General features: G+C 40.3%; 1 protein-coding gene across 5 annotated transcripts; it reads left to right on the top strand.

Moving 5' to 3' along the window:
• The first annotated feature begins 604 nt into the window (after positions 1–604).
• LOC110526659 (signal peptide peptidase-like 2A) lies at positions 605–13,881 on the top strand. 5 transcript variants are annotated; one of them, XM_036981049.1, is made up of 17 exons: positions 605–826; positions 1,311–1,421; positions 1,659–1,841; positions 2,018–2,107; positions 2,309–2,442; positions 2,570–2,727; positions 2,919–3,015; positions 4,761–4,862; positions 5,753–5,834; positions 6,656–6,730; positions 6,840–6,896; positions 7,359–7,406; positions 10,912–11,011; positions 11,886–11,966; positions 12,047–12,207; positions 12,443–12,476; positions 13,333–13,881. In XM_036981049.1, exons 1-17 carry the CDS (start codon positions 773–775, stop codon positions 13,371–13,373), a joined length of 1,608 nt encoding a protein of 535 aa, XP_036836944.1. In that variant the 5' UTR covers positions 605–772; the 3' UTR covers positions 13,374–13,881. The 5 variants fall into 5 exon arrangements, with proteins under 5 accessions (XP_036836944.1, XP_036836947.1, XP_036836945.1 ...); XM_036981052.1 differs by having other exon boundaries at positions 12,047–12,237; XM_036981050.1 differs by lacking the exon at positions 12,443–12,476.
• The last annotated feature ends 343 nt before the right edge of the window (positions 13,882–14,224 follow it).

The raw sequence follows: 14,224 nt of genomic DNA, 5'->3' as shown, positions 1-14,224 counted from the left end.
GGAGAAGGTCAGAGAGTAGGGACCCTGGGCTTTCTCATCCAATGGATTTTGAGGAGTCGAGGAAAGGACGCAAGGAGTATGCAATTAGATTCTACCACTGTCATCTGGCATGACTTTGACATTTGACTCACAAACCAGAGACAGGCTGTGGGTTGAAATGCTGCATTCAAAACAACTGGGATCTCAGATTTCTCTCACTTCTGAAATCAGTATGTTCAAGACAACTGGGAACTCTGAGGGGGGGGGGGGGGACAGCTCCGCTTGGGAAAAGTATTTTGAATGGTCAACCAACTTGGAATTCTATGTCGGAAACTAGGCCATCTTTCTAGAGCTTCTTCTGACCTGAAGATCACTAACGTCATGATTTGACAGCGTTTTTTCCCCAGTTGTCTTGAAAGCACAATAATCATAGTCATTGGTTGTAATGGATGCCTTAGTTTCCCTCTACACTCACAAACAGAAGGTGTAACCAGACACATCACAGGTGAACTATCTTCGGTACACTTGAAGACAGTTACATAAACATTTCCCATGATATTGAAACTGAAGATATATTGACATTGATAAAATGCAGTGCATGTCAGCGTTTGCCAAGATTTGGTCAGCTATCACGAGATCCACCAGCTTGAGAAACCGGAAGGGAATGGCTAACTAAAAAACGATGATGCGAGTGCAATAAAAGGGACGATATTGAAACTAGTGGTGTGCCAAATCACAGATTATAGTTTTTTCTTGTGAATACGATTTTTACTCAATTCCGTATGTTACCGACATGGCAAAAACTCCGTGGATTATTATTTTATCAGTCATTCTCCGGTCATCTCAGGTAAAATAGGCAGTTAGCTGTTATGCTTGCTAAAGCTAGCTAGTTAGCTCACGGTATTTATCATAACAGTACAGAGATAGATGTAGCTAGCTAGCAAGCAAGCCAGGTCCAACTATGTCGACAACTATGTGATATTTATTTCACAAATAATATCGACAACTGGATAATATCACCTTTACAATTGTCATTTAGAGTGTCTATCCTGTTAGGCAAGTTTGCCATATTCATGTAGCTAGCTAGCCAATCGCCACCAGCTAAGTTTGGCAGCTGAGTTCTTTCATGGCTTGTCTATGGGGAAGTACCCAACTTTCCAGGCAAGCTTCAGAGTGGAACAGATACTGACAGTGTAATGAAAAAGTGTTACACAGCTAACACTGATCAGTCTCTGAACAAACGATATGTTGTTGTTTCTTATACGTTGTTTACTTTGAAATACATGTTGGTTGTATGTATTTCACTTAGTTACTGTTTTTATTCCACACAGGTGATCTGTCAAGAGGCAATCTTGCACATCTCAAATGGAGCCACAGATAAAGAATACTGCCTGGTCTACAACTCCCTATGGACCAACCTGTCACTCTCACTCAGCGCTGCTGTAAGTCCAGTACAACAACATCGCCATTCTGATATTCAGCTGCCCTATGCCCCCATTTGCTCCAGCTTCAACTGTGTTAGAGTTTAGTATATGTTGGTGAACCCACAGAACTTTGTGAACCTCACCTGACATCCAGCCTGCTGTTAGGTGGCTCTGGGATTCAGCCTTGCTACAGTGACAATACATCATAGCTATTAATAAATGGATTTTCTAACTGTACCTGTTGTCCTGTGTTAGACTGCGTATCCCCTGGTGAACTTGTCGTCCAGGCTACTGTGTAGCTCTGCAGGGGTGAGCCCAGCCATAGTGAGAGGCAAGGCGGTGGTGGTCATGAGAGGGGGGTGTAACTTCAGCCAGAAGGCTGAGATAGCCCAAGACCTGGGGGCTGCCGCTCTGATCGTTGCCAGCACTAAACCTATGGTAATACTTTGATAATGGATCTACAATGTATTTACAATATATCAATAGTGTTACCTCCAATGTGTTTATGATGCAACACTTAATTTACATCTATGGCATAACATGATAGGCCTACATCTTTGTGTGTTCTTTTTAAGACGTGTTTTGTTTTATCTCTCATTTGATTGCTTCTAAAGAGTCCCCCGGGAGCCAATGTGACAGAGTATGAGAAGGTCCAGATTCCGCTGGCTCTGATGAGATACATGGACTTCCTGGACGCACAGAATGTGAGTTCTCTGATACTGTAGGTCCTCTGGTATAGAGGTCACTACAACTCACTATAAGATATGGTATAGTGCTTATTCATGCCTTCTAATTGACTTGTCATCTACAGTATTTCTTTCAATCAATAAGAATAGACACGAGACACTAGTGTGTGTGTGTCTCTCTCAGGCGTGTTAGTGTTTGATCTCTGTGTGTTTCTCCAGGTGTTTGGTGAGGAGATGCAGGTTAGGCTGTATGCCCCGGCGGTGCCTGTGTTTGATGCCAGCATTGTGGTCATGCTTCTCATAGGAGTGGTGACTGTTGCTCTGGGAGGCTACTGGAGCGGAGCCTGTGAGAGGTCAGACTGCACACACACACGTTTCTTTATTTCCTTCGGAAAAGGACAGCCATGCATGCTGTCCACTCTTCAGCCACTCTACACTCTGTGTAACAGTCTGTGTGTTGTGTGTGTGTCTGTGTGTCAGAGAGAGGCTGAGGGCGTCTCGAGGAGGAGGAGGAAGAGGAGGAGAGGAGAAGAGTGACAGTGGGGACTTGGCTCTGTACTCTCCCCTAAAGGTGGTCATTTTTGTAGGTCTGATGTGTCTGATGCTGGTACTCATGTACTTCTTCTACAAGTACCTGGGTGAGTCTTTCACTCTGGACAAACACTGATTAATACATTTTCATAATGTATTACGTTTATTAACAGTTTATTAACAGTTTTATATGCAAAGCAAACATACCACCCCAGAAGTTGTTAGACACTCAGTGATCGTCTCATAATGAGTTAGTTCAGGAGTATTTTGACACTTAGTGTGTGTGTGTGTTTTCCAGTGTATGTGATCATCGCCATATTCTGCTTAGCGTCAGCCACCGCCCTCTTCAGCTGTCTGGACGCCCTGTTGGACCTGGCCAAGTGTAGCCCCATGAGGTACATACACACACCACACACACCACACACAGAGAGTCACCATTTTCCTGGGGTTTTCATCCCAATTCAACAAAAAAAATCCCCATAACAACATAGTCTCCCCCCCCCAAACAATGAAAACAAAGTATTGTCTGACAAATGTCACAGCTCATTACAATCATGGTATTTACAGAGAGTCAAGGTTTTCTATAGTAACAACGTACTGTATGATTTCCCTGTTCCACATACATCTGTCCTCCCTGTCAGTTTCTCTGTCTGTTCCATAGACATCTGTCCTCCCTGTCAATTTCTCTGTCTGTTCCATAGACATCTGTCCTCCCTGTCAGTTTCTCTGTCTGTTCCACATACATCTGTCCTCCCTGTCAGTTTCTCTGTCTGTTCCACATACATCTGTCCTCCCTGTCAGTTTCTCTGTCTGTTCCATAGACATCTGTCCTCCCTGTCAGTTTCTCTGTCTGTTCCATAGACATCTGTCCTCCCTGTCTGTTTCTCTGTCTGTTCCATAGACATCTGTCCTCCCTGTCAGTTTCTCTGTCTGTTCCATAGACATCTGTCCTCCCTGTCTGTTTCTCTGTCTGTTCCACATACATCTGTCCTCCCTGTCAGTTTCTCTGTCTGTTCCACATACATCTGTCCTCCCTGTCAGTTTCTCTGTCTGTTCCATAGACATCTGTCCTCCCTGTCAGTTTCTCTGTCTGTTCCACATACATCTGTCCTCCCTGTCAGTTTCTCTGTCTGTTCCATAGACATCTGTCCTCCCTGTCAGTTTCTCTGTCTGTTCCGTAGACATCTGTCCTCCCTGTCAGTTTCTCTGTCTGTTCCATAGACATCTGTCCTCCCTGTCTGTTTCTCTGTCTGTTCCATAGACATCTGTCCTCCCTGTCAGTTTCTCTGTCTGTTCCATAGACATCTGTCCTCCCTGTCAGTTTCTCTGTCTGTTCCATAGACATCTGTCCTCCCTGTCAGTTTCTCTGTCTGTTCCACATACATCTGTCCTCCCTGTCAGTTTCTCTGTCTGTTCCATAGACATCTGTCCTCCCTGTCAGTTTCTCTGTCTGTACCATAGACATCTGTCCTCCCTGTCAGTTTCTCTGTCTGTTCCATAGACATCTGTCCTCCCTGTCAGTTTCTCTGTCTGTTCCATAGACATCTGTCCTCCCTGTCTGTTTCTCTGTCTGTTCCATAGACATCTGTCCTCCCTGTCAGTTTCTCTGTCTGTTCCATAGACATCTGCCTTCCGTCTGTTCCATAGACATCTGTCCTCCCTGTCAGTTTCTCTGTCTGTTCCATAGACATCTGTCCTCCCTGTCTGTTTCTCTGTCTGTTCCATAGACATCTGTCCTCCCTGTCAGTTTCTCTGTCTGTTCCATAGACATCTGTCCTCCCTGTCTGTTTCTCTGTCTGTTCCATAGACATCTGTCCTCCCTGTCTGTTTCTCTGTCTGTTCCATAGACATCTGTCCTCCCTGTCAGTTTCTCTGTCTGTTCCATAGACATCTGCCTTCCGTCTGTTCCTCTGTCTGTTCCATAGACATCTGCCTTCCGTCTGTTCCTCTGTCTGTCATAAACAACTCATAGGTCATAGTTTCATATGGAAGTTCTGAGAAGTAAAAAATAAAGAAGTGAATCAGACACATACCAGTCTCCTTGAACATCTCTCTCTCTCTCTCACACACACACATGCAGACCTTTCTGTGGTTGCTTGCGGTCTTTCTCTCTTCTCTCATGTGTGTTGTGTTCTTCCAGTGTGACGGTCCTGGGTGGGAGTGTATCTGTGAGGTCGGTGCTGCTGTCTGCTGTGTGTGTCACTGTAGCCGTGGTCTGGGGAGTCTACAGGAACGAGGACAGGTACTGTCCGTCTCTCTCACGCACACACTGACACACACACACACACACTGACACATCCCTTGGGAATTCTGTGGGTGGGACAGGAAGCAGGAAGTGGTGTTTGGGGTGAGGGAGTCTGGAGGACTCGGACATCATCAGCAGAGTAGAGGTGTGTTGTTGCTGTTAGTTTTAGTTTAGTTCAGCATCACTCACTGCCTCATTGACTCTGACTACTGTCTCTGAATGTGTCTCAAATGGTTGGTATAGTGCTACTTATGCTGGTCAAAAGTAGTGCACTTGTAGGGTGCAATTTGAGACTCACATTCTGACAGACAGAAACTCTTAGTCTCTCTAATTTCCAATAACAGAATAACATCATGGTGGGTAATGTTTGTGTGTATTCATACAGGCCAATGACTGTCCTTAGACCTTAGCACAGTAGAAGTATTAGTGGACAGGATAATTAAATGTCCCCAGTCTACAACAGCAACACACGGTCCACAGCTAATCTCCTATGAAACTTTTCCATGAGCGAAAGCATGGTGGATAATTCTAATGTTCTAGAGAATGTGGTTTCACTTCCCTTTCCACCCCCACACATTATAACTCACTCAGATTATACATTTACTCATTCACTGGATCATTACTTGGAAAATGCTCTCATTTTTGCATTTATAAAACTCTAACTAAAACTAAACTAACAATGAATTCCTGGGCCATTTCAGGGTCAAGCACAGGAACCATTGTCAATGGTTGTCCTCATGTTTGTGAGGATGCTAAGCTTGACATTCACTTATAACCTTTTTCTTTATTCCCTTTATTTAATCAGTTTGGTTATATTTAATAGTTAGTTGACAGGCTGAAGTGTGTTGTTGAAAAAAATGAAGACTTGTACTCTACTTTATTGGCAGGTGGATCTGGATCCTGCAGGACCTCCTGGGTGTGGCCTTCTGTCTCAACTTCCTGAAGACCATCTCACTGTCCAACTTCAAGGTGAAATCATCACTCTGTGACCCTCTGATTTCTCATCTTCAGTCACAAAGAGGGCCACTCTCTGGCTGAGGTTGGACACGTCCATAGAAATAGATCACAACTTGGAAATAAACTGTTTTTACATTGACATACACATTGAGGACTTCCACCATTTTAAAGTAGTCAACTGGGTGGGATCAGCCAATGAATTATACTTGTGAGCAAACATTCCATAACTACAGGTGGCAGTAGATCACCGACCTTGACTTTATACCTGTTCAGACAACACACTCCAAGTAGCAGTATGCACCATTTCAGTTTGTTTACCAACTCATAGAAGTAGTAGAATAAAAAGTACTACTTCAAAATGGAGATGGCCTCAATGGCGCTGCCTATACTCTCACAGACGCCATAACGGGTCAGGTAAAAATATGTCGTCTAACTAAGTCTATGGACACGTCTCTAAACATCTGTTCTCTCTTTCCCTCTCTCTTTCTTCTCTCTCCCCCTCACCTGTCTCCCCCTCACCTGTCTTCCCCTCAACTGACTTCCATTCCATCCCTCCTCCGCCCCCCTCTCTCTCCCCCTCACCTGTCTCCCCCTCACCTGACTTCCATTCCATCCCCCCTCTCTCTCCCCCCTCTCTCCCCCTCACCTCTCCCCCTCACCTGTCTTCCCCTCAACTGACTTCCATTCCATCCCTCCTCCACCCCCCCTCTCTCTCCCCCTCACCTGTCTCCCCCTCACCTGTCTTCCCCTCACCTGTCTCCCCCTCACCTGTCTCCCCCTCAACTGACTTCCATTCCATCCCTCCTCCACCCCCCTCTCTCTCCCCCTCTCAGATCTGTGTGATCCTGTTGAGTCTGCTGCTGTTGTATGATGTGTTCTTTGTCTTCATCACTCCTCTGTTCATGCCGGTGAGTCACTTTCCCCGTTAAATACAGTGCAATGTTATTGTCCTATTTTTTTTTTTTACTAGAAAGGTTAAATACATTGTCCCACGTTTTAAATGTTTTATATTTACAGAATGGAGAGAGCATCATGGTCCAAGTGGCCCTGGGTCCAGATGCAGCAGGAGAGAAGGTAACCACTCATCTGTCTGCCTGCCTGTCTGTCTGTCTGTCTGTCTGTGCCTGCCTGTCTGCCTGTATGTCTCTCTCTCTGTGTCTGTCAAAACTTGAATCTTCAATCTCTGAATGTTAAGATGGCTTGATTAACAATCAGTAGGGTCAGGAGTTTTCCTTGACTGAGTGTTCCCCGACCCAGTAAACACTCCTGCCCCTAACTAGAATCAGGCTTCGTAGCTGGGATCTCCTCTGCTGTGTACCGTTGCAGCATTGCGGTGTAGATTAGATTCCCCTCTGGGTCTGAATGGCTGACTGTCTGAGGATGCATCCCAAATGGCACCCTATTCCTTACCTAGTGTATTACTTTTGACCAGAGCGCTATGGGCCCTGATTCAAAGTAGTGCGCTATGTAGGGAATAGACTGCCATTTGGGATGCAAACTGACTGCGTCTGGTTGGGGTGTTCTGTCTCGACGCAGGGTAACACGGTGGAGGTGCCAGCCGAACCCTCGACTCCATATGAGAAAGTAAGACCCCAGCTTTACTACTCAGCTTCATATGTACTGTTAATTATCATATCTCTTTACTACTCAGCTTCATATGTACTGTTAATTATCATATCATCTCTTTACTACTCAGCTTCATATGTACTGTTAATTATCATATCTCTTTACTACACAGCTTCATATGTACTGTTAATTATCATATCTCTTTACTACACAGCTTCATATGTACTGTTAATTATCATATCAATTCATCTCTTTACTACTCAGCTTCATATGTACTGTTAATTATCATATCAATTCATCTCTTTACTACACAGCTTCATATGTACTGTTAATTATCATATCAATTCATCTCTTTACTACTCAGCTTCATATGTACTGTTAATTATCATATCAATTCATCTCTTTACTACTCAGCTTCATATGTACTGTTAATTATCATATCAATTCATCTCTTTACTACTCAGCTTCATATGTACTGTTAATTATCATATCTCTTTACTACTCAGCTTCATATGTACTGTTAATTATCATATCATCTCTTTACTACTCAGCTTCATATGTACTGTTAATTATCAATTCATCTCTTTACTACTCAGCTTCATATGTACTGTTAATTATCATATCATCTCTTTACTACTCAGCTTCATATGTACTGTTAATTATCATATCAATTCATCTCTTTACTACTCAGCTTCATATGTACTGTTAATTATCATATCAATTCATCTCTTTACTACTCAGCTTCATATGTACTGTTAATTATCATATCAATTCATCTCTTTACTACACAGCTTCATATGTACTGTTAATTATCATATCATCTCTTTACTACTCAGCTTCATATGTACTGTTAATTATCATATCATCTCTTTACTACTCAGCTTCATATGTACTGTTAATTATCATATCATCTCTTTACTACTCAGCTTCATATGTACTGTTAATTATCATATCATCTCTTTACTACTCAGCTTCATATGTACTGTTAATTATCATATCTCTTTACTACACAGCTTCATATGTACTGTTAATTATCATATCTCTTTACTACACAGCTTCATATGTACTGTTAATTATCATATCTCTTTACTACTCAGCTTCATATGTACTGTTAATTATCATATCTCTTTACTACTCAGCTTCATATGTACTGTTAATTATCATATCATCTCTTTACTACTCAGCTTCATATGTACTGTTAATTATCATATCTCTTTACTACACAGCTTCATATGTACTGTTAATTATCATATCTCTTTACTACTCAGCTTCATATGTACTGTTAATTATCATATCTCTTTACTACTCAGCTTCATATGTACTGTTAATTATCATATCTCTTTACTACTCAGCTTCATGTGTACTTTTAATTATCAATTAATCTCTTTACTACTCAGCTTCATATGTACTGTTAATTATCAATTAATCTCTTTACTACTCAGCTTCATATGTACTGTTAATTATCAATTAATCTCTTTACTACTCAGCTTCATGTGTACTTTTAATTATCAATTAATCTCTTTACTACTCAGCTTCATATGTACTGTTAATTATCATATCATCTCTTTACTACTCAGCTTCATATGTACTGTTAATTATCATATCAATTCATCTCTTTACTACACAGCTTCATATGTACTGTTAATTATCATATCAATTCATCTCTTTACTACTCAGCTTCATATGTACTGTTAATTATCATATAATCTCTTTACTACTCAGCTTCATATGTACTGTTAATTATCATATCAATTCATCTCTTTACTACTCAGCTTCATATGTACTGTTAATTATCATATCAATTCATCTCTTTACTACTCAGCTTCATATGTACTGTTAATTATCATATCAATTCATCTCTTTACTACACAGCTTCATATGTACTGTTAATTATCATATCATCTCTTTACTACTCAGCTTCATATGTACTGTTAATTATCATATCATCTCTTTACTACTCAGCTTCATATGTACTGTTAATTATCATATCAATTCATCTCTTTACTACTCAGCTTCATATGTACTGTTAATTATCATATCAATTCATCTCTTTACTACTCAGCTTCATATGTACTGTTAATTATCATATCAATTCATCTCTTTACTACTCAGCTTCATATGTACTGTTAATTATCATATCAATTCATCTCTTTACTACTCAGCTTCATATGTACTGTTAATTATCATATAATCTCTTTACTACTCAGCTTCATATGTACTGTTAATTATCATATCATCTCTTTACTACTCAGCTTCATATGTACTGTTAATTATCATATCATCTCTTTACTACTCAGCTTCATATGTACTGTTAATTATCATATCATCTCTTTACTACTCAGCTTCATATGTACTGTTAATTATCATATAATCTCTTTACTACTCAGCTTCATATGTACTGTTAATTATCATATCATCTCTTTACTACTCAGCTTCATATGTACTGTTAATTATCATATCATCTCTTTACTACTCAGCTTCATATGTACTGTTAATTATCAATTCATCTCTTTACTACTCAGCTTCATATGTACTGTTAATTATCATATCATCTCTTTACTACTCAGCTTCATATGTACTGTTAATTATCATATCATCTCTTTACTACTCAGCTTCATATGTACTGTTAATTATCATATAAACTCTTTACTACTCAGCTTCATATGTACTGTTAATTATCATATCATCTCTTTACTACTCAGCTTCATAGTTTAGAGCTATATGTTGTTTAGTTTTACAAAGACATTGTTTAAAAACAATGAAGTAAAACAGCCATTTATGTTATGCTGGGGTAAGACAGTTCTACTAAGTTCATAAGGTATTTATTTATAAGATGTATTCTTCAAGAATAAATGGGCATTTATATCAATATTGGAGATTGTTCCTTGCTTTGGAAATGTAAACATATGTTTACTATGCCAATAAATACCCTAAAATTGAAATGGAATTGAATTGAGAGACAGAACATACAGTACATACCAACCAACTGTCACATGACCGGCTCTTATGTCACAGCTGTGTTATTGTCTGATTCGTCATGTGTAGGGCCAAGGGTTTTATCAAGTAATCCTGGTTCTAACAAACTTTATGATACTATTATACAATATTACACAATCTCAAGTCATTGCATTGTAGCTTAAGTGTTTAAATAATGAGAGGGCTTGATCTGAATTTAATTAAACATTGATATATTTGTTGTGTGATTTGGTGATGAACTGATTGCTTTTCTGTGTGTCTCATGTTCATGTCATTAACAAACCCTACGGCTTGACAGTTGGCATATTGACATTACATGTATGTCTGTTTTCTGTTTTGTAATGGAAGTACTGTAATTGGTTTTGATATAGAATCTATCATAGTGAATCCTCAGTATGTCTCTCTGTGATTGATTTGAGTTTTAGTTTAGTTTTGGTTGAGCTTTGTTAACTGTTAGTCAATTGTTATTTAACAGAGTGTTAGATGGTTTTTATTTAATCATTAGTTGACCGTTAGTTGACTGTTACCTGTGTTGTCTCCCTGGTAGCTCCCGGTAGTGATGCGTGTTCCACGGTTCTCTGCGTGGACACAGAACCTGTGTGGCATGCAGTTCTCCATCCTGGGCTATGGGGACATCATCGTACCAGGTGAGATAAACATGCTTGCATCCCAAATGGCATCCTATGCCCTATATAGTGCACTACTTTTGACCACAGCTAGGGTTGCAAAGGGGGGGGGGGGGGGGGGGGTATATTACTGTAAACTTGAAAAGTTTACAATTTTATTTTATCAAATACCATCTAGTGGGCTTTTTGGGTACTTCAGATTATCTATATACAATAAAACATATACAATGACAAAATAGAATGACAACTATAAAACATTATCCTAAATATGAACCATCAACTTAGTGAATACCATTAGTGTTTATCAGGAGGGTTTCAGCATGAAATATCCTTCTATTTATTTAACTATGCTAATATGTCTTTGTTGTCAATGTTTTGGCGCCAAACTGGTGACAGTTGTGAAGAAAGTCAATAGTTGGAAGAGTTGCAGAGTTAATTGAAAAAAAATGCCATTGTTGTTGAAATGCTTTTCTCATTATTATTATTATAATTTTTTTCTTGAACTATATGGTCTATCCACTGGAAACTCATGGACAATATGGACACAGAAAAATTACCATAGATTACCTATTAATTACCAAAATGACAGAAGATTCTGGTAACTTTGGTAAATTACCGGTAGCTTTGCAACAATAACCAGAGCCCCTATGTCTCCATGTTTCTAGACAATGATCTAAGGTCAGTATTATGCTTCCCTCTGTAATGGTTATAATTAGGATGTGTGGAGTGTAAGCTGATGTGTAAGCTGATCCTAGATCTGTTTATAAGGTAATTTTCTTCCTGGTGCGATCTAAAGCTTCAGAATCAGCTCCTTCTTCACACCCTTCTGTTCTGCCTTCTCATTGGACGATAGCTTCAGACCTTCATATATTATGTTTGCTGATTTGTCCAACAGGTCTTCTTGTGGCCTATTGCAGCAGGTTTGATGTGTGGGTCAACAGCCCCAAGAAGATCTACCTTTTCTGCTGCTGCATAGGTAACGACATGGACATTATCAATATGTTACTGATCATTATCATCATCGTGTTGATCATCTCCTCTCCACCCCTCCCCCAGCCTATCTGTGTGGTATGGTTTTGACGTTTGCGGTGATGTTGGTGACTAAGATGGGGCAGCCAGCCCTGCTCTACCTGGTTCCATTCACCCTGCTAGGATCTGCACTGTTGGCCTGGAGGAGAGGGGAGATGAGGCAGTTCTGGAACGGGACCACATACGAGGTGAGAGGACAAGACACTTTTCCTTAGCTAGTGGGGATTCTATTTATTTGATTACATTTATTCAAATATTTGATCACTTCAAAGGGTTTGGGCCTAATTCAATTTGAATTCACACAACTCAGGAAATGAATTTAAATTTGATTATACATGTTTTTGTTCTCATTATGTATTTCTAATATGGAGGGTTGTTATACAGTAGTGTGTGATGTAATGATGATGATTTAATCTCCATCAGGTGTTGGACTCCACCAGGGAACCCTTACTGCCAGGTGTGCTTTCACCCCCTGACCTCTAACCCTGAGGCCAGTAAGGGCTACTCACGCACTCTTCTACTGCATCCTCCCCGCCATCTAGCTACCCTCTGTCTCTAGACTAGCATTATGTTTTCTTCTTACACAGCCTTTCAGCCTTTACCTCAAACCTTTAGCTAATCAAAAACATAACACTGGAATGTCAACTTGAGTTGTGTAATATCATGTTACATACTCACACCAGCAGTACCCGATGTGGTCACTAGATGTCACTAGAGTCCTGGAAATGCCAGTGGCGCCACAGATTTCACTCTAGCTTGGACACACACACACACACACACACATTTTTGGTTAGAAAGTCTGTTTCTATTGTTTTATTTCTTTAGTCTGTTTGTCAATGTCTGCATCCCTTAATTTTTTTCCCAACAGCCGTCCATCTCTCCTAACCAGAGTACAACCATCTCATAACGTTTTTATGAGTTTGAATTTTCCCCGTGCAGCTGTGTTTTATTCAGAGGGGGAGTTGCCACGTGGGAGCTTTGTTTGTTGTTTATGTTTTGTCATGTGCGTGTCGTCATGCTTTCTGTAAACCTGTGCTTCTAAACCTTGCTTCTGTTCAGAAGGGTGAACATTTCAGAACGTTGCAGTTACAAATGCAATGCATAGAACAGACACAATAGACTATCTATGATAACAAAGATAAATGTCTGTTCTACATGAACGTTCTGTACAGTTTCACCCTCCTGAATAAGCTGTGCAAAGCAGACTGTCTGTTGGCTACTGGACTAAGCTTTATGTTGTATGACATATGTCTGTTTTTATACTGATAAACTCCTCCTCCTCTCTGTTCTCTCTCCTCCACTCCCTCTCCTAGATGGAACACCTGACTCTGGCAGCGGAGGAGGAAAGTGCTGACTGCAGCTGATCTGAGCCAACTAACAAACCAATCGCAGGGGCTCTTTTCTACTCTTCAAATCAAGCATCTAGTTTATCATCCATGGAATGCAAGGGAAATACTATAGCTAGTCTATCAATCAATAAGGATGTATACTGGGGAGGGGTAAGGGGTTAGGGGTATGGGTTGTACAGTGTGGGTCTCTGTTGATTGGACAGTGAGACAGTTTAATTTGAGAGGCTTACTAGTGGCTAAGAATGCAGTGGCTAACTAGGGGCTATAATATTAAATGATGCCTAAACTGTGTTGCCTTGGTAAACGATGCAAGTGATTTATTGAGAAAGCACTTTAATACTCATGTTGGCAGGTATTGGGGGATTTTAAATTCAAAGTTAGACTGTAGGTGAAGATAGATTTTTTTTGTTTTTGTCGATAACAGCTGTTCTGGGGTTTTCTGTATAACTTGTTTGTTTTATTGAAAAACACGATCTTTGATTGCTTTTGTTGCCTTAAATGAGTCCAATCTGATTTGAGCTCTGTGTGTTCTTATTATGTGTTCTATGGCCTGTACTTTATCTAACACTTCATGTCTTTTTAAAGCTCACAGTTAACTATGACATAACTGATTGAAATAATTATAGACTCTAACAAAAACTCACTGTATAAGTTGAATCAGCTGTGTTACTGCCTGGCTGGAGCAAAAGCCTGCACCCACACTGGCCCTTTGCAGATATCTTTGTCCACCTGTGAGCTAGGTCACTGTGGGGCTGGTCAGTATTACATGGCTCTGTACCTGTACTTGTTACCACCGGTACTTTAGAAAGAGCAAATATTGAGTTAGTGATCTGAGTTTAGAAAGGCACTGACTGAC

Source organism: Oncorhynchus mykiss, chromosome 6 (assembly GCF_013265735.2).
Source record: "Oncorhynchus mykiss isolate Arlee chromosome 6, USDA_OmykA_1.1, whole genome shotgun sequence".
Lineage (NCBI taxonomy): Eukaryota > Metazoa > Chordata > Actinopteri > Salmoniformes > Salmonidae > Oncorhynchus > Oncorhynchus mykiss.
Note: the sequence above shows the minus strand (reverse complement) of the source record. Positions and strands in the feature narration are given on the sequence as shown.